General features: G+C 41.8%; 1 protein-coding gene across 1 annotated transcript in view; it reads right to left on the reverse strand.

The window, feature by feature from the left end:
- The window catches only part of tes (testis derived transcript (3 LIM domains)), a 57629-nt gene that overhangs the window by 23967 nt on the left and 6715 nt on the right, over window positions 1-26947 (reverse strand). The window contains exons 2-3 of the mRNA XM_060839355.1: window positions 18641-18726; window positions 596-848 (exon numbers count right to left, since the gene is read on the reverse strand). Coding sequence (XP_060695338.1) covers window positions 596-848; window positions 18641-18726 — 339 coding nt within the window. The remainder of the gene's footprint in view (window positions 1-595; window positions 849-18640; window positions 18727-26947) is intronic.

Below are 26947 nucleotides of genomic sequence, written 5' to 3' on the forward strand. Positions count from 1 at the left end.
TGGATATCACAGCTTTCCAAGTTTGTGACTCAAGCAAGACAAGTCTTTCCCTTATTTGCCTCCGAAGAAACACACAAAGCAACTAACTGCACTGTCCAAGGATAAAACAAAGCGGTTTTCCAAATCATCACCCTGCTGGACTGACTGAATTAAACCTTCCATAAGCATTTTTATTAGATGATAATTTTCCAGCTCTAGATAAAACAACAAGATAAAATCTGCAGCTGTTGTGATGTAAGTACTTCTGGAATGGCAAAAAGCCAAACAATACTGGCTTCCACGAAAAAGTTAAAAGACATTGTTATGCTATCAAATACAGTTAGAGGAGTAAATCTTTTCCCCCAAAGCCACAATAATTTTTAATCTAAAATTTCTTGAGATGCATGTAATTATTGATATGGTCACTGCTGTATTATCAAAAAAAATTGAGAGTTATTAGTTACCAGTAAACCATAATGACAATTTGAAGATTTCTTTTCAAAAAGAGTATACAAGTCAGAATTTTCTTTCACTTATAACAGAAGTAATTAACGATACCACTTTTGAGAATAGATAGAGTTACATATAAAGTGACATTTATTTATTGTGCACTTACCAAAGCTTGGTTTTGGACCGGTGGAGCCCACTCATACGTAACAGTCTTGATGGATACATCTTTCTTGGCTGCTATCGGGTTGGTGAGTGTTACCGTATTGCGTTTGTAAACAGGGATACCATCGGTTTTAAGTTTTGCAATGAGACTTGTGTATTTTGTATCCTCAAAAAGTTTGCCCACTTTCTTGTCTTCTTCGTTACCAGTGAGGACATCATGTTCTTCTTGGCCACACTTACAATTACGACAGATCTTTCTGTGAATTTAAGGTTGGCATTAAATTTGCTGAATTGTTGACCCCATCTATTTTAAATTACTTCTCTAGAAATGGTGAGTTATCCATATACATTTCAGGAAAGATGCTTGGAGAGTTGCTTGCTATAGTTCAGCAGCATGCACAAGTAGTTGGGAATCTTGTCGATTCTGTTAGAAAATTGCTTGGGTCATACAAGTATCTCCTAGTAACTGTTAATAAGCAGAGGTCACAGAGGACTTCTGTCCCTTCACCTGAGGGAATGGCATTAAGAAGGAAAAAGAAACTGATCTGAAGCAGGTGAAGGCAAACAAAGTACAATTCAATAAAGGTATCCAAACATAAAAGGATAATCAAATTAAAAACTGAATTATAGAACAGCACAAACAAAATAAAACAAATGGTTAAGATGATAAAGAAAGACTGACAAGCTAAATAAAAAATGTATTGTATTGGGGAAATTATTATACATTACAAGATTTATAGCCTTTAATATTTTTAATGTCCAGCCTCTGAGTCTAACAGTGGTTTATATTTTAATTTTGTAACAAAGTGCCACAGTTGTGTAATAGAAGCACATTATAATTCAGACTTCAAGTCTATTACAAGCAGAGATAAGTATACAACTGAGGGAGGAATTCATGATTAATGCACCCAACATTAATAGAATTTAATGACTTGGTCAAATGATGAACCAAAAGGAATCAATTTGATGTCATTCAGGCAGCTCCTCCTGTTTATGGATTATGATTTTTTTCACAAGCCACATCTGTTGAAGGTGTGTAATATGACGAAATAATTATTTTGTCGTTGGATTCTAAAGTTGTAACAATTTCTCTTCATCTAATTTTCTCAATAAACTTATGTTAATGACAAATGTTTGGTGTATCTTGATGCTCAATATTCCTATTTATTTCGGATAACAGTGACACCAAAGTATCAAATTATATTTATTGCAATACAACATCAGTTGCAAATGGCTTGGCTTCCTGCTTAAAAACCTGTGCCTGACTGAAAGACAGTTTGAAATAACCATGCATCTGCCTAAGAAAGACACACTATCACATTAACTCAGCTTCTCATGTATTTACGGAAGTGGTTTTGCAACGTACCACACACTTCAATGACATAACACAATTCTCAGGAGATTTCTCACTAATGCATAAAAGAGGCCCAAACACAATTTGCTACATCAATTCACTGCATTATACTCCATGTCAGCATTGGTTGCCTAGTTTTGTGGACAGCACAATTCATTAGCTTCATGTCCGTATAAGGAAGCAGAAAGAACTGTTGCAAGGAAGTCAGTTTAATAAACGTACAATCAGCATCACTTTAAGAAGCGTAGTCAAATCTTAACATTAGTTAGTATCAATGAAGACTTGGCATGTTGACCGGTGTCAGTAGAAACCACCTGAGAAGGGATTTACATCTTTAAATGAGAAAGTAATGGAGGCAAGTCATCAAAGGCCATCCTTTCTACATTTACTAAACTCCAAGTCGATTGTTCAGCAATACGATAAAGAGAAATTGCACAAGTTGCTGCTAAGAAAATACAATTACATCTCCGACAGTAAGATGAAAGGAATTGCAAATCAACAGCTGCAAGGCTAATCTCATTTGCAGCTGGTGTACCTGGACAAAAATTGAATATTTAGATCTGGACATGTCCTACCAATGAAGGTAGGAAATGACCACAGCAAAAATCATTTTGGGTAAGCAGTGAAATAATTTTAAGAAATAAAATGAGTGTAATACTTTCAGGGAATCAGATGTCAACCTTGCATTATAGCTGCTCAAACTTGCAGAGTCTAGTGAAGGTCTGTAGCAATTCGCTGTGATTCAATTAAAAGCATACGGACACATTCACATTGGTGGAGGTTTTGCTGGAGAGGTGTATCGTCTGGTGGGTCCTGCAAGTTTTTCTCCCACTACTTAGCTCAAAATCTTTTTTGACTTGTTCGCTTACAGAAATGCAAGTTGAAATAACCCAGTGACAGTTATAGGCTGTTGTTAAATATTTGAAACCAACAGTGTCTCTCTTTAACCAATGAGATATGAGAAACATTAGAGGACTCTGGGACTATATTTGGAGTTTAGAAGGATGAGGGAGGGATCTGATTAAAACTTATAGAATACTGAATAGCCTGGGCAGAGTGGACGTTGGGAAGACATTTCCACTGGCAGGAGAGACAAGGACCTGAGGGCACAGCCTTAGAATAAAGGAACCTTTAGAACAGAGATAAGGAGAAACTTCTTTTGTCAGAGTGGTGAATCTATGGAATTCATTGCCATACAGGGCTGTGAAGGCCATGTCATTGAGTGTATTTAAAAAAGAGATACATAAGTTCTTCACTGCCAAGAGGCTCAAAAGGTTACATGGAGAAAGCAGGAGAATGGGGTTGAAAAACCTAATCAGGAGAAAGTGAGGACTGCAGATACTGGAGATCAGAGCTGAAAATGTGTTGCTGGAAAAGCGCAGCATGTCAAGCAGCATCCAAGGAGCAGGAGAATCGACGTTTTGGGCATGAGTCTCCTGCTCCTTGGATGCTGCCTGACTTGCTGCGCTTTTCCAGCAACACATTTTCAGCTCTGAAAAACCTATCAGCCATGATTGAATGGCAGAGCAGAGTCGATGGGCCAAATGACCTAATTTCTGCTCTGATGGTCTTATGGAGATCTAAGGATGGAGAAAGACAAATGAAAGATATGGAAGGAGAATGAATTAGCGTCATCATATCCAGAAAAAGCAAAATAAAAATTGGATGAGGAGGAGAAAAAAAAAGAAATGAAATGCAAGTTTACTGAAGTTAAATTTTTAAAATCCCAAACAATTTATTAGCTATAAGAATGAAATGCCACAGTTTTGTTTATTTTCCTCCTAGGCCAGAGAGATTGAGTGACATTACAAAAGCAAAAATATCCTCAATAGCAAGGTACTCACACTGTCAAACAGCAGCTTCGGCTGGTGTCAAATAAAATTCCCACAGTGTGCAAACACAGGCATTTCATCAAACTCTCAGTGAGCTGCTTTTTTGGCATGACAAACAGCAAGGTGGTGAAAATTATTCAGTAGTTTGTAACAATTCGCAATTCACAGGTTATCGTTTCCTTGTCACATGTTGTTGGATGATTTACACATTAATACAAGCGTTATTAAAGTCACTATTAATCTAGCAACAAAACGTGGAGCATTACATCCGGACAGCAGGGACAACAAGTCTCTTCAGTCAACCTATTCTGTCCAGAGGAGAAGATTACCTGCTGACAGATATATTCTGCTAGTCTAACACTACAAAGAGAAACTGTTCTGGTGCCAATTAGTGCAACAGTTCAGTTGTTTAGATTGTGGTCAGTGAATGGAGATGGAATGGAGTCCTAAAGACTATTTGAATTACTTCAGGTTTCTTCAGTTACTAAGCTTAAAAGTAGCAATATGAAAGGGCCAACAAAATGAGCATATTGTGGATGTTTAACTTGACTGTGTGGGTGTTCATAGGATAAGATGTGGCTTTGTTTTCTTGGTCACAGTCTTATAGCTTACTTCAAACTGCTGAATATTTTGACCAAACTGGAGTATAGTTGTTTCACAAAAATGGATTGATAGCATTGCCAGGTATTTCTTCATTACTCTGGCATTGGAAACAAGAAAAAAATAAATCTAAGGATGTAGGTTTGCTCGCTCAGCTGAAAGGTTCATTTCCAGACAATTCGTTACCTTACTAGGTAATAAGTAAATCCATGTCCATACCAACACAAGACTTGAGCAAATTAAACAGGTGTTTCCCACTGGAGAGAGGGAATTGGATTCGGCAATTGCTGCCTCAAAATCCACAACCCCAAAGTTTCAGTTTCTAGCTCCACTTCATTATGTGACACTACTTTGGGAAGCCCTGAATTAGACAAAACAATGCTAACAGTGACATGGTGTGTTGAAGCTAGTTATCAGGATTCAGAAAGGAGTTCTGATGAAGAGTCACCAGACTCAAAACGTTAACTCTGCTTTATTTTCCTCACAAATGTGCCAAACCTGGTGGCTTTCTCCAGCAATTTCTGTTTTATTATACACGTTATGATGGCTAACCATAATTTTAAGTAGAAGAATTACAAGATTGAACACCAGATGGAGTTTAGAAGAATAGGTGGTGGTCTCATTGAAACATATAAAGATTCTTAAGGGACTTGTCAGTGTAAACACTGTGGGTGTTTTCCTCTTATGGAAGAGTGTAGAACTAGAGGACATTGTTTCAGAATAAAGTAGTGCCAGTTTAAGACGGAGACGAGAAGGAATTTCTTTCTCTCAGAGAGTTGAATGTCTTTGGAATTCCTTGCCATGTAGAGCTGACGGAGTAGAATCGTTGTGAATATTTAAGGCTGAGACAGATAAGATTCTTGATCAGTAGGAGAATGAAGGATTATAGGGAAAGGGTAGCAAAGTGGAAACGCACTGTGTTGGATCAGCCATGATCCTTTTGAATGATGGCACAAAATTGAGAGGCTGAACAGTCCATTCCTCTCCCTATTTCTTATGGTTTCATGTGCAATCTGACACTTCAGATGCAGTATTGGAGTAATGGGAGGAGGTGGAACGTTACAGCTGGATATCATCAGCATAAATCTTCAACATGTTAAATGGCAAACTTTGATACATGGTCATTCTTGTCATGGGTTTCACCTGCTGGAAGCGTATTTGAGGAATTTAAATGCATACCACATCTCAAAAAAATAGTTTCATTATTGAAATCTTTCTGAAAGAAATACTGCCTGAATAATGGTTTGTGGTGATTTGTTCATGAGATTTGGACAAGGCCAGTACTTACTGGTCATCCATTATTAGCATTGAGAAGTGAGAAGGTTTGTAAATTGCTGTGGTGTTGTAAGGGAGGGTGTTCCAGGACAACGAAGTGAAGGAGCAATGATGCCCTGGCAAGTTAGACTGGTGTCAAAATCAAGGCTTCAGAAGGTGCCACTGAAGGAACCTCAGTGAGTTGCTGTCGAACATCCTGTGGTTGATATGCAATGTTGTCACTGTTGCTTCTGATCGATGGGATGCCAATCAAGCAGACAGCTTTGCTCTGTATTGAGCCTGAGTGCTGTTGGAGCTGCAATCATTCAGGCATTCCCTTATCATTCAGTGATGGGTACTCTGTCATACTCCTCAAATTAGCCTTTTAGCAAGTGGCAAGGTTTGGGGAATCAAAAGGTAAGATCGCTACCTCGGAATTTCGATCTTCTATACAGCAAGAGTTTTCTATTGTTTTGAATGGGATGGGCACTGGTAAGAAAGGGGTGAGAAAATGGCAAAAATGAAAAGAGAAAAAAAATCAGATGATTCCTGACTGAGAAAAGCCCTTTGGATTTAAAAGGCAGATTCTCAATCTTGCTAGTGTGAGCAGCAACTTCTTGATTTCATAAGAACATAAGAGAGAGGTGTAGGCCATGTGACCCATAGAGCCTGCTCCATCATTCAATAAGATCATGGCTGACCTTTTCATGGACTCAGCTTCATGTACCCACCTTCTCACCATAATCCTTAATATCTTTACTGTTCAAAAATCTATCTTTGCCTTAAAGACATTCAACAAGGCAGACTCAACTGCTTCACTGACCATGCTTTCTTTTTTAAGGGCGGCACAGTGGCTTAGTGGTTAGCACCAGGCTCCCAGGTTTGATTCCAGCCTTGGGCAACTGTCTGTGTGGAGTTTGCACATTCTCTCCATGTCTGGTTTCCTCCGGGTGCTCCGGCTTCCTCCCACAGTCCAAAGATGTGCAGGTCAGTGAATTGGCCACGTTAAATTGCCCATAGTATTAGGTGCAATAGTCAGAGGGGGTTGGGTTGCTCTCAGAGGGTCACTGTTGGGCAGAAGGGCCTGTTTCCACACTGTATGGAATCTAATGTAATAATTAGAATTCCACAGATTCACAACCCTTTGATGGTGATGCTCCTCCTCAAATCAGTCCTAAATCTGCTCCCCCTTATTTTGAGGCTATGTTCCCTAGATCCAGTTGCACCTGCCAGTGGAAACAACATCCCTGCGTCTATCTTGTCCCTTCATAATTTTATATTTTGCATCTTATTATTAGCTAATATCATCTCAATACTGTGTAGCTTACAACTTTCTCTCCTTCCCTGAGAAATGAGATGGTACCAACTCCTGGTATGGAAGTCAGAGGTCATCCCCACCCCACTTCCTCCACACAAGACAGCATCACCAAAATACGAGCCTCAACATGTTACATAGCTGTTTACAAACCAAATCCTACACAACCTCAGCTCTCTAGGACTTGACTTCAGAGTACAGAGACGCTTACGACTTGCTTGCTTCTGCCAGCTTGCTTTTGCCCAGGGGTACACAAGCATTGCATGCGTCTAAATGAGTGCATCTTATAGCTTTTAGCATTGATCTTGCTAGTGGCTTTTAGCACTTAACGCAGCCAGCCTCTGTAGCCAACAGTGATTTATAATGCATAGGCTCAGCAGTGCTAACTTGCAGGCTGGCTACTTCGCTGGCTTGCACTGTTCTTTCGTACAGAGATGGGAGGCAAGCAGTTTCTCATGCTGACAGTACTAAACAGATAAGGGGGTGGCCATGTCACTTATAGAGTCATAGAGGTGTACATCATGGAAACAGACCCTTCGGTCCAACCCGTCCATACCGACCAGATATCCCAACCCAATCTATTCCCACCTGCCAGCACCCAGCCATATCCCTCTAAACCCTTCCTATTCATATACCCATCCAAATGCCTCTTAAATGTTGCAATTGTACCAGCCTCCACCACTTCCACTGGCAGCTCATTCCATACACTTACCACCCTCTGCATGAAAAAAGTTGCTCCTCAGGTCTCTTATATATCTTTCCCCTCTCACCCTAAATCTATGCCCTCTAGTTCTGGACTCCCTGATCCCAGGGAAAAGACTTTGTCTATTTATCCTATTCATGCCCCTCATAATTTTGTAAACCTCTATAAGGTCACCCCTCAGCCTCCGACACTCCAGGGAAAACAGCCCCAGCCTGTTCAGCCTCCCCCTGTAGCTCAGATCCTCCAACCCTGGCAACATCCTTGTAAATCTTTTCTGAACCCTTTCAAGTTTCACAACATCTTTCCAATAGGAAGGAGACCAGAACTGCATGCAATATTCCAACAGTGGCCTAACCAATGTCCTGTACACCCGCAACATGACCTCCCAACTCCTGTACTCAATACTCTGACCAATAAAGGAAAGTACCAAACGCCTTCTTCATTATCCTATCTACCTGCGACTCCACTTTCAAGGAGCTATGAACCTGTACTCCAAGGTCTCTTTGTTCAGCAACACTCCCTAGAACTTTACCATTAAGTGTATAAGTCCTGCTAAGATTTGCTTTCCCAAAATGCAGCACCTCACATTTATCCAAATTAAACTCCATCTGCCACTTCTCAGCCCACTGGCCCATCTGGTCCAGATCCTGTTGTAATCTGAGGTAACCCTCTTCACTGTCCACTACACCTCCAATTTTGGTGTCATCTGCAAACTTACTGACTATACCTCTTATGCTCGCATCAAAATCATTTATGTAAATGACAAAATGTAGAGAGCCCTGCACCGATCCTTGTGGCACTCCACTGGTCACAGGCCTCCAGTCTGAAAAACAACCTTCCACCATACCCTCTGTCTTCTACCTTTGAGCCAGTTCTGTATCCAAATGGCTAGTTCTCCCTGTATTCCATGAGATCTAACCTTGCTAATCAGTCTCCCATGGGGAACCTTGTCGAACGCCTTACTGAAGTCCATATAGATCACATCTACCGCTCTGCTCTAATCAATCTTCTTTGTTACTTCTTCAAAAAACTCAGTCAAGTTTGTGAGACATGATTTCCCACGCACAAAGCAGTGATGACTATCCCGAATCAGTCCTTGCCTTTCCAAATACATGTACATCCTGTCCCTCATATTCCGTCCAACAACTTGCCTACCACTGAGGTCAGGCTCACCAGTCTATAGTTCCCTGGCTTGTCTTTACCGCCCTCCTTAAACAGTGGCACCATGTTTGCCAACCTCCAATCTTCCAGCACCTCACCTGTGACTATCGATGATACAAATATCTCAGCAAGAGGCCCAGCAATCACTTCTCTAGCTTCCCACAGAGTTCTCGGGTACACCTGATCAGGTCCTGGGGATTTATCCACTTTTAACTGTTTCAAGACATCCAGCACTTCCTCCTCTGCAATCTGGACATTTTGCAAGATGTCACCATCTATTTCCTTACAGTCTATATCTTCCATATCCTTTTCCACAGTAAATACTGATGCAAAATATTCATTTAGTATCTCCCCCATTTTCTGTGGCTCCACATAAAAGCCGCCTTGCTGGTCTTTGTATAATCTGTACCAGTCTTACAGCATGCGCCAGCAAATTAAAAGCAAACAAAACCAAAGGAGCATATTTGAAGTGCTTAGTGAAGTGAAGTGGAGTGAACCAGGGACTGTGGTCAGTAAAGTGATGCTACCACTGTAAGTCAATAGGCTCATGTAGTCTCAGTCCAGTTGGTCAGTCAGTCACATGGTCTGACCAGAGGCTGGAAATCAGTGTCTTTGCAGTCTGAGTTGCACCATGATTGGTCCCACTGCAATCAGTCTGGGGGTCACATGCACACCAGAGTGATGCAGAGACACAAGGCCAGGTCTGGGCTTTTCTCGGTAGGGGCTGCCTCTTCAAGTCAGTCTGTGGTGCGGGACATGTTCAGTCCAGAAGGTTTGGTTATTAAATGGTCAGTCCATTCAGTCCTATGCTAAGAGTACATTGGACTGAGTCACTAAAGGAATGGTAATAGTGAAAGGGACAATTCAAGATAAAAATGTAAAATCTCAGAACATAGAAGGAGATAGGAAGCTGCAGGCACACAATGGGAAACATGAAGGATTGGTGTAGATCAGCAGTCCTCTCAGGTACAGTCAGCAAGACATTGACAAGAATGTAGCTTTAAATCTTGCCAATTTTGCATCAAAGGCAATCATGCAAAAACAAGACAAAACATATGCCATCACAGGCAGACTGGCTGGAGTAAATTACTGTTTTTCACTTCATGGACTAAGAACAATTCTGTGGATTTTTGGCCCTGTTCCAGGTAATTGGATTAATCATGCATCTACCGACTGTTCAATGCAACTCTATTACCAAATTTCATTTAACGGAAAGTCCTTTTTTTTGACAACAATTATTATGAAAAATTATAGCCTTAAGTAATTATGACCATTATAATTTTGCATAATTGACCCCTGTCATGTCACATATACAAAGCTATGCAGACACAAGCTTAAGTCTCAACTTGCTTTGCAATTTGTACATCACTTCTCATACCTGACATTGGAAGACAATGATTCAGAGCTGTCACGTTTTCACATCTAACTATAAGGACGAGATGATAAGCTCAATGATGTTCAAGGGTGGAGGTTTTTGGAAGGGAGTGCTTTTATGGTGGACAAGTGCCTGAATTTCACTACCCAATGTAGCATTAGCACATTGGATCTGTAACACACATATGGAGAAGGTGACATAGTTTAGAGCTCCATGTCGAGGAATGACATTGATCTTGCAAAGCCTCCATAACGCAATGCACCATCTCACTTCATGGTGATGCTGAGAGTGATCAGGGGTACCCTTACTGATTTGGTATTCTAATTTTGACATTCCCCACAGATATCAGCTTATGCATGTGAGATGGAACCTGTGCTTGGAGGATTCTTATGTTCAATGACAATGTCAAAGAAATTGCAATGTAGTCACCAAACCCATCAAGAACAGCAACTTCCAGCAGCTGCTGGACAGCAGCAAGAAGGACAACCAGAGGAAGGTCCCCCAAGGAGAAGCAGAAGAATGCTCAGATTCCAAAACCACTGGCCTTGCTACAGACAGCTCTTAGAGGACCAGTGTAGGCAAAGACCAAGGATGTCCTGGACCATCAGAACAAAATGCATTATATGGAACTGGACTTCTGCTTGCAAGGAATGGGTGACCGTCCTATTCTATTTCCAATGAAGTCACACTGGCCATGAATTTTTATGTAAGTGGCTTGATCCAAGGAGCAACTTATGTGCCATCTGACAATTCTCAGCCACAAACACATCCAGGGTATCACTGACATCATGTTAATGAGATTACATTGGTTTATATCCTTCTCTTGTGAAGGGGGTTGAAGCTGCCCTGACAGTGGGATGCTCCTGGATTTTGGATTCCCCTCTGGTGGAGGGTGGTATATACATTACTAGTTTGCTTTTTGAGAACCCTGTCACCAATGTGTAGAATTCTCCAGCTGTAAATCTTCCACTCTATCAATATCCAGCTCATAGAAACAGGAATAGGCCACTCAGGCCATTGAGTTGTCCCGCCATTCAAAACAATTGTGGCTGATCGTACACTTCAATACCTTTTACCCTTCCCCTTCCCCATAACCCTATACGTCATTTGTAATCAGAAATTTCTATCTTAAAGACAGAGCTGGCAAAACCCCCCATGGTAGAGAATTACAAAAGTTCAGGACTACCTGAGTTTAAAAAAACACTTCAGAGCCCAGTGATTTCCCCTTTATTATAAAAATTGTGTCCCCTGGTTCTGGACTCCCCCAACCTAGGAAAACATCTTATCTGCTTCCATCCAGTCTATCCTATTAAGTACAATACTTTGTAAATTTACAAAGAACTCTCTCTCATCTTCAAAACTCTAAAGAACACAGGTACAATTTAATCAATTTCTTTTCATAGGACTGTCCTGTGATCCCGAGAACCTTTGTCACACTATTTGTCTGGCAAGAATATCTTCCCTGAAATAGGAGACAAAAATACAATTGAAGCAAGATTTTACTACTCCTACACTCAACTCCTAAAGCAATAAAGGCTAAAATTCCATTAGTCTTCAGTGACTTATCAATAATGATACACAGAACCCTTTGTGCATCAAAACATTTCAAGCTCTTACCCTTTAGGAAGCACTCTACACATGTATTCCTCCTACCAAAGTGGATAACCTCATTTTACCACATGATAGCCTATCTGCCATGTTCGTGCCCCTTCGCTCAGACTTGTTCAAATCCTCTTGAAGTCACGTTCCCCACTTACCATGGTATCATACACAATATAATGCATTTTGCTCTTACATCCAACTTACGGACATATATTATAAACAGCTTGAGAGCCAAGTACATATCCTCACAGTATCTCACTAGTCACTGCCTGCCAACACCAGAAGAACCCATTTATTCCCTTGTTTTCTGTTAGCCAATCCTTAGTTGATGCCAATATAGGATTACCTCCAATACTTTTTTTTTCTAACCAGCCTTCTTGGAGGAACTTTATTACAGCTCTTCTGAAAATCTAAGTATACTACATTTAACAGTTATCCCTTATTAATCTTATTAGCAACATTTTCAGAATATTCGAACAAGTTTGTTAAACATGGTTTCCCATTCATTAATCCTTGCAGACTGTGCCCAATCAGATCTCTACTATTATAGCAGCAATTTATCACATCCTTTACAATAGCTTCTCATATTTTCCTTTCTACTAATAGAAGGCTAGCAGGTCAATAGTCCTCAGTTTTCTCTCTCGCTCCCTTCTTAAATAGATTACATTTGCCACCATCTAATCTGCATGACTCATTCCAGGATCTATAGAATTTCTGAAGTTAAGTACCAATGTATTGACTATTCAAGTAGTCACTGTCTTCAACACTCTTGGATGTAAAATAGAAGGCCCTGAGGATTGATTGACTTTCACTTCAGCATAACTGATTTCTCCAGTACAATTTTCCTTATAAATTCTTTCATCTTCTCATTCTACCTAGCAATTCTGGGAGAATTCTGGTATGTTCCTCAATGAAAACAGAAACAAAGTAATAATGTACCTCTCTACCATTTCTCTATTCCCCTTATTATTTTGACTGGCACAGTGGCTCAGTGTTAGCAAAGCTGCCTCACAGCACCAGAGACCCAGGTTCAATTCCAGCCTTGTGTGACTGTTTGTGGAGTTTGCACATTCTCCCTATGTCTGCTTAGGTTTCCTCTGGGCGCTCTGGTTTCCTTCTACAGTCCAAAGGTGTGCAGGTTAGGTAGATTAGCCATCTAAATTGCCCATATGTTAGGTGGATTAACCATGTGGAATGCATGGTTTGGGAGGAGGTCTGGGTAGGATGCTTTTCTGAGGGGCAGATGGATTCAATGGGTCGAATGCCCTCCTGCCACACTGTAGAGATTCCATGACTCTGCCTGTAATGGACCCAAATGTTTTATTTTTATGTACCTATAGAAGCTTTTACAGTCCGTTTTGATTTTAGCTACATCACATTTACATTCTATTCTTACTTTCCTTTTGGCTGTCTTGGTTCTCCTTTGCTGTGTTCTAAAAACCTCACAATCCTCAGATTACTGCTATTTCTGGCAACTTCATGGTATCTTCTGGCAACTTTCATTTAATCTAACAATCTTGAACTTCAATTAGATTACTTACAGTGTGGAAACAGTCCCTTCGGCCCAACAAGTCCACACCGACCCGCCGAAGCGCAACCCATCCATACCCCTACATTTACCCCTTACCTAACACTACGGGCAATTTAGCATGGCCGATTCACCTGACTCACACATCTTTGGACTGTGGGAGGAAACCGGTGCACCCGGAGAAAACCCACGCAGACACGGGGAGAACGTGCAAACTCCACACGCCTGAGGCGGGAATTGAACCCGGATCTCTGGCGCTGTGAGGCAGCAGTGCTAACCACTATGCCACCTTCATTTGTTATTTGTTGGTTTGATTGACCTTCCTTGAGTTTGTGTACCTTGGAGGAACATATTGCTGCTTTAAGACATGTAATGGTTCTTTAAGGACTATCCATTCCCTTTTAATATATTTACTTAATCAAGCTCAGCCAGTTTGTGGCTCATGCCTTCACAATGCCTCTTATTCAAATTTAACATCATTATTTCAGAATGAACTACCAACGTTTAAACATAATGAAAAATTCTACTACTATTATGGTCATATTTTGTGCTGGATTTTGGATCCGTGTGCTACATATTCTGTGAACTCTCTTGATGTGTACATATTGGAGAACTTCCAGGCTCCTGTGTTATTTCAAAGTTCTCAGACTATACAGGAACGATTGCTGGAACACAAGTGTTTTCCCTCCAAACATGGCTTGATGACACCTTTACGAAACCTTGAGATCAATACAAAGATACAATACAGCCCATATTTCCACCAGGTTATATCAGTATAGCCTAGAAAGGGTGTGCCACATTATTGTGACATGCCATCCCTTCCCAGTTGCAGCTGACACAATTAGGAGATCTTGTATGTAAATGAAATAAGGGATAATTAACAATCCTCTGAGGATGAGGGTCAGGATATTGACTGGGATGGACAACCAAGATACCATGAGAGAATTATGTACTGTCAAGCACACGAGGCTAAACAGAACCTAATTGAAACCCACTTCCAGGAAGAAACGGCTGGGTTTGGACTTGCTTTTGGGCTTGGTAATTACTACACTCTTTGAACGTTTCTGTTAATGAATAAATGTTTACTTATCTATATGTTTGTATGCAGGGTATCTTGGCTAACACTGCCTTAACGTATCTGGTATTTTAAAAAAGGCCTTCTTTACTGTTTGCAAGAAAGCAGGAGTCATTGAGACAGGGCACTGGGGTAATGGCTTTCAACACTTCAGCTAGCATACAACATCCAAGTATTGTGCAGTAGAGTGTCTCACGATAGGCAGTACATTGGAATCCAGTTCTTTCTCACCTTTCCATCATCAATGACCTTCAATATTTCAGAGTTGGCTTCAGCTGCTAAATTGACTTGAAATGCTTAAGCATCTTCGAGGACAGCATTTAGCCTGAGAGAGGCAGAGCTTTGTGCAGTTGCTCTCAAAAGACCATTGTGCTATGGGAGAGAGTGAAGATGTCAACTTCCACTGTACATCTCCCAGACATAAATGGCAGTGTGCTCCCTTGAAAAGTTGGAAGGTAGAATGAAACATTGCCTCCAGAGGTTTGTGCATTCACCACTGATCAAGTCCTCTCATTCACAAGGCGGATCCAATTGTGGGTGAGCAATAGAGGACAGGCACTAATACTAAGTCTGCACATTGCTTGTAGCAATGTACTGTGCTGATGGAAGTGCAATGTCTTGGCTGCAGTCAGCCATGTATTATTTCAAGTATCTGTGATGTCTGAGGTTTTCTGCAGTCAAGCAGTTGGTTGCTTGACAGAGATGAGCAAAGCTGAGCCAATACCACTTCTTTCATCCTTGGAACATCCAGACGCTATTCATCTCACATGGGTGCGACTTCACCAGGTCAAACAATGACAAAGAAACTACAGGAAACATTTTAAGAATGTAAGTGAGCATACGTTTACAAAAGTGCAGGATTTCTTACAATGAAGTGTAATTTGTACCACTGATGTACCCAGAGTGGTTTATTCCCTTACTTCCTCACCTACCCTCCCCTCCCCTCCTTCTCAGTACAGTCCTGACACCCACACCAGGGGTGCAGAGAGACTGCTCGTAATTAGGTTCTGTTGGAAGACCTAGCTGGTTGTCCTCATGGTGTTTGGGCTTAGAAGACACAGGCTAGCTATCAGAATCCTGCCCAGATGCAGGGTCATTACCTTCTGCCTAGTCTTCTGCAGCTTTGGCATCACAGGCAGGGGCTGGTAAAGGCATTGGGCACCTGTGGAATACCTTAAAAGAAAGCTTATGAGCATCTTACATTCCCTGAGCATTCCTAAAATCTGCAATGTCAGGCTTTTTACATCTCTATTTTTCTAATAACTAAAGAAGCTGTACCTGGGGACCTTGCACTGTAAGCGGCGACTTATACACTTTTCGCAGCATTTGATAGCAAAGTTAATTCTGGTTCTAATTCTAATTCTACATTTGTCTTCTACTGCCTCTGGGTGGCTGCCTATACCATCCCATCTCAAGGAGCTGGAGGGGGAAGGGGATACCTGGCGTGAGCTTGAGTTCCCTCATTTCCCTCTCACTTTGCCATGGACACTGTGCAGCAATGAATAAAACACGCGTGTATCCGGCAGACACAGAGTATGCTGGACCTGGGTCCCCACATCAGTCAACAACCTAATCATAGTGGCAGTCAGGTAAGTTCATGTTGGAGCCAGTATGGTACCGAAAGAATGGAGAAATCCACCAAAGTTTCAATCTAGTTTACGGTCTCTGACAAACCTGCCTGTTGTTCTATGACCTTCTCTGCATATTTTGTCAATGTTTAATTAACAGCTAAGACCATGGGATCACTTTCTGGCTAGGGCTAAGCAGATACCTGGTCTCAGCAGTCCTTGGAGTGCGTAGACCTGAGGCATTTCTTCCCCTAGCAGCTGCAGAGATCCTAACCAGACTGTTCTTTTGATCTAGAAAGAGAACCCACTGAAGTGAAAGTCTCTGAGCTGGTGGAGGGTCAGATGAAAGCCATTTTGTTGCATCCTCTGAGGGACCTATGGGTTCTACTTAAGTTGGAGGCTCATCTAAGGTTAGGTGGTGCAAATCTCTTTCTCACAGTCATTCATTGAATCCCATTAGTACTGGCAGAAGAGAATACAGGGAATTAGTTATTAATAAATGCTTGTTCAAGTCAAGTATGAGTTAGCACTGGCATTAACGGGATGGCAGCACAGCACAATGAAGCTCACTCAAAGGGTTTTCCACAGGAATGGTCACCTTCTTCTCCAGCCTTTTCTTCTCCTTCTGTGGGCTGAAAAGCCTCATGTCCACCACCAGTCTTCAACTTCTTGGTGTGGACATGCTGTATGCAGGAGTGAGAGTTGCAGTTCATGGGCCTTGGTGAGAGCTATGTACAGTGGCAGAGTTAGAGTAAGTAGTGATAGGCCTGTGGGTGAGGTAGGGGAGAGAAAATGGAACATGGAAATACGTTCAAAATTGCTGGGCATTTCTTTTAACCTGGGACACTGCGCTGACCTGGGTCATTATATTTGTCAACACTGGCTGTGTTTGCTGCCTTCTTTGGTGATCTAGAGCAGAAAGCACTTTGTCCATCAATACCTCAAAATGGGGTGCAAGCTTGCTGAGTTATAATGCTGGAACATCACAGTGTGATGGGCAGATTCTGACTTGCAGCTTGCCCAAGTACAGTGGAGCTAGGGTTTAAATCTGACACCAATGGTGTGAATGTTTCAAAGTCCCAGCAGTAGCAAGCACTTCTGCCTCTCCTACCACATGAGGTCAGTTGCATCACGTATGAGTTGAACAGCAGAAGATTGTAGAAGAAAAGCCATGGAAGACGGAGCCAATTTCACTGAATAAACATTGCCAAAAAAACTGGGAAACTTATGGCTGATTCAGTCAAAAGTTTTGCTCAATGCTAATCCCTGAAACGTTAATGATGGGAGGTTCAGTGGGGGCAATGGCACTGATTATCAAGGGGAGATTGTTACATTCTGCCCTGTTGCAGATCATCACTGCCTAACACTTATCTGGAGCATATTTTTCAGCTCAAGCCTGAATGTTTTCTTGCTGCATACAGTAATGGACTGCTTCTGTATCTGAGGCTGTATTCTTGAGTTTTTTTAAAAAAAGTAAGTTGTTGCTTATAAAGGAATAATATTGAAATAATAGACTATGGTAGAGGTAGCATAACTGTGATTAAATTCGGCAGCTCATACAAGACAAGATTTGATGGGCCCAACCACTTATTACAGTGTAGGAACAATCTATAATTCTAAGATCTACATACAACCCGAAGTGTTTGACAAAGAAAAGTATCCCATTAGAAGAAAATAAATACTTGTCACACTGTGGGCTGATTACCTACTCAGGAGTGGTACATTTGTGTTGTTTCCTACTGACTATATATTTGTCAAGAAAATAATCAGCGCTGTGATCAATGACTGCCCTTGCCACCTAATGTAAACAAGTAATGAAATGAAAAAAATGTGCTGTTATATCCAGTTTCAGAAAATACTGCAATAAAGGGAACAAAAACATTATGTATGTTAATAAAAGCAAAAGCACAAGTCACAATTCTTAAAATGGAAAGGGGTGGGAGCAGTATTTTACGAATATATTTTTATAACATAAGTTGATCCTTTGAGAGGACCATCTTAAGGTTCAACTGTATTTTTTTTAGGTAAGTTTATTGTCAATCATTTGTAGAAATTAATACCATTAACTCCTCTTGCAATGAAGTTTCAGTGGAATCATTTTACTGATTTTGTAAATATTCAAATTAAAAAAGTGAAAGTTGAGAACTTATACATTCAAAATAACTCCAACAATAGCCTCAGAACAAAATATGCTGGGGAATAAATTGTCACTGCTTTTATAACAAATTATTGCAAACATTTGGCATACATTTATGCTTGAGACATTTCGGCACCATCCAAATTATAACTACAAAATTGGGGTATGACTAATGCATTGGTTTTTATGATCAAGTTATTCTACAAGTTGGAAGGAACAGTTGGATCACTTTAATTGACTAAAATCTTGAAACAAGGAAAAGGGATTTTTATTTTTAATATAGATTACACTATATCAATACTAAACTAATTTCTCTTCATGCAAAATAAAACTTAAAATAGAGAAAAATGCTTTCAAAATAACATCCATTCCGAAGCTCCAAAATAAATTGTTTAAAAACTTATAAAGACAGGAGTGAATGAAGCAATTACCTAAACCCCACTTATTAAAAAAAAAGATAAAATATGAGAGTTGAAACACTAAACACATTAGATTTTCCCAAGCACATGAAGAGGAAATGAAAATTTCAATCAAATGTACACTACCTCCAAAAGTGGAGCTCAAATCCTTCACATTTATCCTTGCATTTCAGACATGGGGCCCCAGCTCCCTGCTCATGGCCCAGGGTCATCTATAGAAAAGAAACACTTCAGTCACTGGGAAGAAAAGAGTTGCACAACATTTTCTGCAAAGTAACACAATTGATTATGAAGAATGAATTTGAGTATCTGCCTAATAGCAGTCAGTTTGGCTTCTTGATTCGGAGCAGCTGTCCATCACACACCCTGTCCTATTTGCCATTCCATTAAATTCAGTGAAAAAGAAAACACATTCAGAATGTGCAGCTAATCCATAACTGCTTATTTTATGTTCTGGTCAAGAGATGACCCTTGGGCATTTCATTTAAGTTGCCACTGATATCTTATTATCTGCAATTCCTTACTCTATGGCCAGTGGGCATAATCTCAGAGTTAGGGACTACCCATTTGAGAGAGAGATGGTGTTATATTTCTCCAAGGTGGGAATGAATGGCAGCTGAAAATGAGTTGCTCGAAAAGCACAGCAGGTCAGGCAAAATTCAAGGAACAGGAGATTCAACGTTTCAGGCATAAGCCCTTCTTCAGGAATGAGGAAAGTGGATCCAGCAGGCTAAGATAAAAGATAGGGAGGAGGGACTTGGGGGAAGGGCATTGGAGATGCGATAGGTGGAAGGAAGTCAAGGTGAGGGTCATAGGCCGGAGTGGGGTGGGGGCGGAGAGGTCAGGAAGAAGATTGCAGGTTAGGAAGGTGGTGCTGAGTTCGAGGGATTTGACGGAGACAAGGTGGGGGGAGGGGAAATGAGGAAACTGGAGAAATCCGAGTTCATCCCTTGTGGTTGGAGGGTTCCTAGGCAGAAGATGAGGCGTTCTTCCTCCAACCGTCGTGTTGTTATGGTCTGGCGATGGGGGGGGAGTCCAAGGACCTGCATGTCCTTGGTGGAGTGGGAGGGGGAGTTGAAGTGTTGAGCCACGGGGTGGTTGGGTTGGTTGGTCTGGGTGTCGCAGAGGTGTTTTCTGAAACGTTCCGCAAGTAGATGGCCTGTCTCCCCAATACAGAGGAGGCCACATCGGGTGCAGTGGATGCAATAGATGATGTGTGTGGAGGTGCAGGTGAATTTGTGGTGGATATGGAAGGATCCCTTGGGGCCTTGGAGAGAAGTAAGGGAGGAGGTGTGGGCGCAAGTTTTGCATTTCTTGCAATTGCAGGGGAAGGTGCCGGGAGTGGAGGTTGGGTTGGAGGGGGGTGTGGACCTGACAAGGGAGTCACGGAGGGAGTGGTCTTTTCGGAACGCTGATAGGGGAGGGGAGGGAAATATCTCTCTGGTGGTGGGATCCGTTTGGAGGTGGCGGAAATGATGGCGGATGATACACTGTATATGGAGGTTGGTGGGGTGGTAGGTGAGGACCTGTGGGGTTCTGTCCTGGTGGCGGTTGGTGGGGCAGGGCTCAAGAGCAGAGGAGCGGGAAGTGGAGGAGATGCGGTGGAGGGCATCGTCGATCATGTCTGGGGGGAAATTGCGGTCTTTGAAGAAGGAGGCCATCTGGGTTGTATGGTATTGGAACTGGTCCTCCTGGGAGCAGATGCGGTGGAGACGAAGGAATTGGGAATATGGGATGGCGTTTTTACAGGGGGCAGGGTGGGAGGAGGTGTAGTCTAAGTAGCTGTGGGAGTCAGTCGGTTTATAGTAAATGTCCGTGTTGATTCGGTCGCCCGAGATGGAAATGGAAAGGTCTAGGAAGGGGAGGGAGGAGTCTGACACGGTCCAGGTGAATTTGAGGTCGGGGTGGATTTTAGGTGGGGCGTTCTTGGACTAAGGGGAACAGGACCGTGTTGAGGTATGCAGAGATGAGTTCGGTGGGGCAGGAGCAGGCTGTGACAATGGGTCGGCCGGGGCAGTCAGGTTTGTGGATTTTGGGTTTTAGGTGGGGAGTTCTTGGACTAATGAATGGCAGTAGAATTTGGCTGTCAAAGTTGGGTTCTTAAGTTTACTCAGTTTACTGAGACTAACAAATTTTTAATCCATAACTCAATCAAGGCAGGAAAGTGGTGTTGAGCATTATCAGATCAGCCAATTAGTTCATTGAAAGGTGAAGGAGACTTGATGCACTGAATGCCCTACCTCTGCTTCTATGTTTTAGGGTCTTGTTATACTGGAGAGGTAATACTCTCCAGAATACTACTTTGACATTAAACTGTGGGCAGTGTGATACAGCAAGAGATGCTCAAATTTATAAAAGAAAAGGACTGACATCAGGATGTTCTTGACCATTCAAAGAACAATCAACTCTGAATGGTTGAGGCAGAAATCCTGGCAAGACTAAGATGCAGCATTAGGAAACTGTTATTTTATTCTGGGTGGATTAATTTTGATGAACCGAAGGAGTTCATGCATCAATGAATATGCTGTGAAGGAGACGCTTCCTGTGCAATGAATAAGAATGTCAATTCATTGTTATTATGTGGCAGTCACTGTGAGGACAACAACAATGAGATGAATGGTCAATTAATTTGATTCTGTTCTGTGAGTCAAGTGGATTATAGTTTACATTTTATAAGGACTTAGAGATGTACAGCATGGAAACAGACCCTTCGGTCACTTGTATTCGCATTTGCCACAGCTCCTATTAAATGCAGAATTTCAGAGGGCCAATTTTATCTACAGGAGAACATTTAATGCTCGATTGAAAAATGCTCCCCAAAAAAATTCAAAAACATATTACAGCTGGTCTCTTTTGGGTGAAATTGCATGGACATGTCTATATTTTGGGTCATATAACCATTTTAAAAATGGAAAGTTTATTTCATAAACAAGAAACGTTTACTGAACTGTCAAACAAGCTCGTCTGAAAGTCTGCAATGCAGTCAGGAGTTTTCCTTTTAGGGTCATTTTAAATAAAAGCCAACGTCAAACACAAAAATTCCCGATGTGATCCACTGCCTTTCCTCTGGAATCGGAAGTGAATACTATGTGGAATAAAAACGTTTTGTTTCCCTTAAAATTGGATGGCTGTTGAGACGAATAGGATTGTGATCAACGATTTAAAAAAAAGGGACAGAAATTAACCGGTGTTTTTAGTTTAAGCACATGCTGCTGGCACATAACCAAATGTATTTCCCTATTTGACGACAGGTTTTCTTCACAAAAAGTACAAAGACTGCTGTCGGGGAGGGGAAAACTAGCAAATCATGAACACAACCGGGACATGTATCAAACTGAAAACATTAAAAATTATTCAAGATATTCCTCAACTGATCCAAATTCACTAGCTTTATGGTTTCTTAAGGTCAAATTACCACACTACACAGTTTACAGCATTTTATGCCCTGATTTCAGCTACTGATCTCAAGGGAATAATTACAGTATCACTGCTGACAGCACCTCCCCGTTGTGGCCTGCTCAAGTTACAGTTATCCCATCGGGCTCTGGGGACATATATTTACACAGGCCAAGGCCCATTAACTGCACAGCACCATACAATAATTAAACCAAAAAACGACGGATACTGGAAGTCTGAAACAAAAGCAGAAATTGCTGACAAAACTCAGCACGCTTGGTAGCATCTATGGAAAGAAAGCAGAGTTAACATTTTGAGTCCTGTGAGATGGTGCTGCCAGACCTGCTGAGTTTCTTCTTCAACAATTTCTGTCTGTGTGTTGTAGCCCAGCTGTAGTTAAAAAGTCAGAATGAGAACTTCTGTAAAACTAGGGCTGAAGGCTCTAATGACTGTTGTAAAACAAGAATGTTCCCAAAGGTACAAGCTAACTAATTCTTTTCAAAGACACCTCTTTCTACAATGTACACTCCTAAGATGGAATTTAACCACTGATTAGGCTTGGTACAATGGCTGAGAATCTTGGGACAAACTGAAACTATTACATGCAAAGCCTTTAATATAAACGTTAAGTAGGCAGGATATGAAACTGACAGTTGAAACACCGTTTCCCCTTTCCTGCAAGATAATAAAAGTTAAATTGAATTCCACTAGGTACAGTGCTTTTCACATTCAATTATCTGTTACAGGAGTGCACAAAATGTTAGTTGTTGGACATAATTCATTGATAACACACACACATGCCAGCATCAAAAGATTGCACTTTCAAGCCCCATTTCAGGACGTCAGTACACAATCTGGGGTAACACATCAGCACAGTAGTGAAGGATATCTGCACTATTTGGGTGTTCAACCAAGGCTGAATGAACAAAATTGACTCCATCTGAACTGTTCAGGTGGTGGTAAAAAATTCCACAGCATTATTTTCAAAGAGACAGCAGAGCAATTTTTCGAAAATCCTGACCATGACTTATATATTAACCAACACCAATGCACAGGATAGATCGAGTGAATCCTTAGAAGAGTATAAAGAAAGTCGGAGTATACTTAAGAGGGAAATCAGGAGGGCAAAACGGGGACGAGATAGCTTTGAAAATAGAATGAAGGAGAATCCAAAGGGGTTTTACAAATATATTAAAGGACAAAAGGGTAACTAGGGAGAGAATGGGCCCCTCAAAGATCAGCAAGGCATCCTTTGTGTAGAGCCACAGAAAATGGGGGAGATACTAAATGAATATTTTGCATCAGTATTTATTGTGGAAAAGGATATGGAAGATATAGACTTTAGGGAAATAGATGGTGATATCTTGCAAAATGTTCAGATTACAGAGGAGGAAGTGCTGGATGTCTTGAAACGATTAAAGGTGGATAAATCCCCAGGACCTGATCAGGTGTACCCGAGAACTCTGTGGGAAGCTAGAGAAGTGATTGCTGGGCCTCTTGCTGAGATATTTGTATAATCGATAGTCTCAGGTGAGGTGCCGGAAGACTGGAGGTTGGCAAACGTGGTGCCACTGTTAAAGAAGGGCGGTAAAGACAAGCCAGGGAACTATAGACCGGTCAGCCTGACCTCGGTGGTGGACAAGTTGTTGGAGGGAATTCTAGGAACAGGATGTATATGTATTTGGAAAGGCAAGGACTGATTTGGGATAGTCAACATGGCTGTGTGTGTGGGAATCATGTCTCACAAATTTGATTGAGTTATTTGAAGAAGTAACAAAGAAGATTGATGAGGGCAGAGCAGTAGATGTGATCTATATGGACTTCAGTAAGGCGTTCGACAAAGTTCCCTATGGGATACAGGGAGAACTAGCCATTTGGATACAGAACTGGCTCAAAGGTAGAAGCAGAGGGTGGTGGCGGAGGGTAGTTTTTCAGACTGGAGGCCTGTGACCAGTGGAGTGCCACAAGGATCGATGTTGGACCGATTGTCATTTTGTCATTTACATAAATGATTTGGATGTGAGCATAAGAGATACAGTTAGTAAGTTTGCAGATGATACCAAAATTGGAGGTGTAGTGGACAGCAAAGAGGGTTACCTCAGATTACAACAGGATCTGGACCAGATAGGCCATTGGGCTGAGAAGTGGCAGATTTAATTCAGATAAATGCGAGGTGCTGCATTTTGGGAAAGCAAATCTTACCAGGATTTATACACATAATGGTAAGGTCCTAGGAAGTGTTGCTGAACAAAGAGACCGTGGAAGTGGAGTCGCAGGTAGATAGGATAGTAAAGGCGGCGTCTGGTATGCTTTCCTTTATTGGTCAGAATATTGAGTACAGGAGTTGGGAGGTCATGTTGCGGCTATACAGGACATTGGTTAGGCCACTGTTGGAATATTGCGTGCAATTCTGGTCTCCTTCCTATCGGAAAGATGTTGTGAAACTTGAAAGGGTTCAGAAAAGATTTTCAAGGATGTTGCCAGGGTTGGAGGATCTGAGCTACAGGGAGAGGCTGAACAGGCTGGGTCTGTTTTCCAGTAAAAAATGAGGTCTGCAGATGCTGGAGATCACAGCTGAAAATGTGTTGCTGGTCAAAGCACAGCAGGCCAGGCAGCATCTCAGGAATAGGGAATTCGACGTTTCGAGCATAAGCCCTTCGAGGAAGGGCTTATGCTCGAAACGTCGAATTCCCTATTCCTGAGATGCTGCCTGGCCTGCTGTGCTTTGACCAGCAACACATTTTCAGCTGGGTCTGTTTTCCCCGGAGCGTCTGAGGCTGAGGGTGAGATTATAGAGATGTACAAAATTATGAGGGGCATGGATAGGATAAATAGACAAAGTCTTTTCCCTGGGATCGGGGATTCCAGAACTAGTGGGCCTTGGTTTAGTGTGAGGGGAAAGATATAAAGAGACCTAAGGGGCAACCTTTTCACGCAGAGGGTGGTACATGTATGGAATGAGCTGCCAGAGGATGTGGTGGAGGCTGGTACATTTGCAACATTTAAGAGGCGTTTGGATAGGTACATGAATAGGAAGGGTTTGGAGGGTCTGTTTCCATGCTGTACATCTCTATGACTCTATGACTATGACACAATAACTGGCCATCCAGCTCAATGCTAATTGTAGAGCTATGTTGTGCACAAATTATTTCTTCTTACACTTCAAATGTTATTAATAAGGATATCTTAAGGTCCCAGAAGTCACAGTCTTTTCTCTTTTCAGTTAGACGTATGTATTACTTTCTCAACTCAGAATGTTATATTTATACTTTTAGAACTTTAGCCAGTTAAGATTTTTATCTTCAAATATGACCCCTCCCAAAATGTTCTGAAATAATTATTTTGAGTCGAAGGCAAAAAAAAAGCAAGACTCTTAGTCTATTGATAGAATTTTATTCGGGTGAGGTTAGAAACAATAATTAAAGCAAAATACTGTGGAAGCTGGAAATTTGAAACAAAATCAAACTGCTGAAGAAACTCAACAGGTCTGGCAGCATCTATGGACAAAGAAACAGAACTTAATAGTGTTGAGTCTGAAACTATTAATTTCCCTTGTAATGGAAATTAAAACTTGCGGGTTTTGAATTAGATTAGATTAGATTTCTTACAGTGTGGAAACAGGCCCTTCGGCCCAACAAGTCCACACCAACCAGCCGAAGCGCAACCCACCCATACCCCTACATTTACCTCTTACCTAACACTACGGGCAATTTAGCATGGCCAATTCACCTGACCCGCACATCTTTGGACTGTGGGAGGAAACCGGAGCACCCGGAGGAAACCCACGCAGACACGGGGAGAACGTGCAAACTCCACACAGTCAGTCGCCCGAGTCGGGAATTGAACCCGGGTCTCAGGCGCTGTGAGGCAGCAGTGCTAACCACTGTGCCACCGTGCCACCCAAATTAAATTGATACAACACGGAAATGGGTGTGGGGATCACAATGCACAATTAAACTTTTCCTGTTGGTTGATGTGCAGGAGCCTGCATTTCGGTTATAACGATCTCTGCACGCAGCCAACAAGAATTATATTGTTCACTCACTGTACACATCAGAAAGGGGCTCAAAACTGTAACTTGAACAGAGACAAAAAAACCTGCAGATGCTGGAATCTGAAGTAGACAAACAATAGGCTGCAAGAGTACAGTAAGCCAGGCAGCATCAGGAGTAGAGAAGCCATGGCTCAGTAGTTAGCACTGTTGCCTCACAGCATCAGGGACTCGGCTTGGATTCTCGACCTGGCAACTGTCTTTGGAGTTTGCCAATTCTCCCCATGTCTATGTGGGTTTCCTCTGGGTGCTCCTGTTTCCTCCCACAATCCCAAAGTGTGTGAATTAAGTGAACTGGCCATGCTAAATTGCCCTAGGAGAAAGTGAGGACTGCAGATTCTGGAGATCAGAGCTGAAAAATGTGTTGCTGGAAAAGCACAGCAGGTCAGGCAGCATCCAAGGATACCTGACCTGCTGCACTTTTCCAGCAACACATTTTTCAGCTCACGCTAAATTGCCCACAGTGTTCAGGGATGTGTCGGTTAGGTGTATTAGTCAGGGAAAATGTAGAGTAATGGGGAATGGGTCTGGGTCAGTTACTCTTCGGAAGTTTGGTATGGACTTGTTGGGCCTAATGGCCTATTTCCACACTGTAGGGTTTCTGTGATATGATAATGATGATTAAGTCAATGTTTCGGGTGTAACCCTTCTTCAGGATTGGGGATGGGTGCAAGGGGATCTTCAGATAACTTGTCCAACCTCCTGTTTGTCTACTCAAAACTGTGACTTGCTGGTATCACCTAAAACTCGAGCACTCTCAAAAGGATTGAAAATGCTGGAAATCACAATTTGTCAGGCAGTGTCCAAGGAGCAAGAGCAAACTGACATTTCGAGTCTAGATGATTCCTCATCAGAGCTGAAGTGAAGTGTGGAGAGAACAGCCTTTATGCTATAGTGAGGGAGTGGCGTGCTCAGGGAGACAGGCTACGGATTAAATGATTAGAATGTGAGAATGGCAGAACAATGGTGTGTCTAACTATAAAACT

This window comes from Hemiscyllium ocellatum, chromosome 19 (genome assembly GCF_020745735.1).
Source record: "Hemiscyllium ocellatum isolate sHemOce1 chromosome 19, sHemOce1.pat.X.cur, whole genome shotgun sequence".
In the NCBI taxonomy this organism is placed as follows: Eukaryota; Metazoa; Chordata; class Chondrichthyes; order Orectolobiformes; family Hemiscylliidae; genus Hemiscyllium; species Hemiscyllium ocellatum.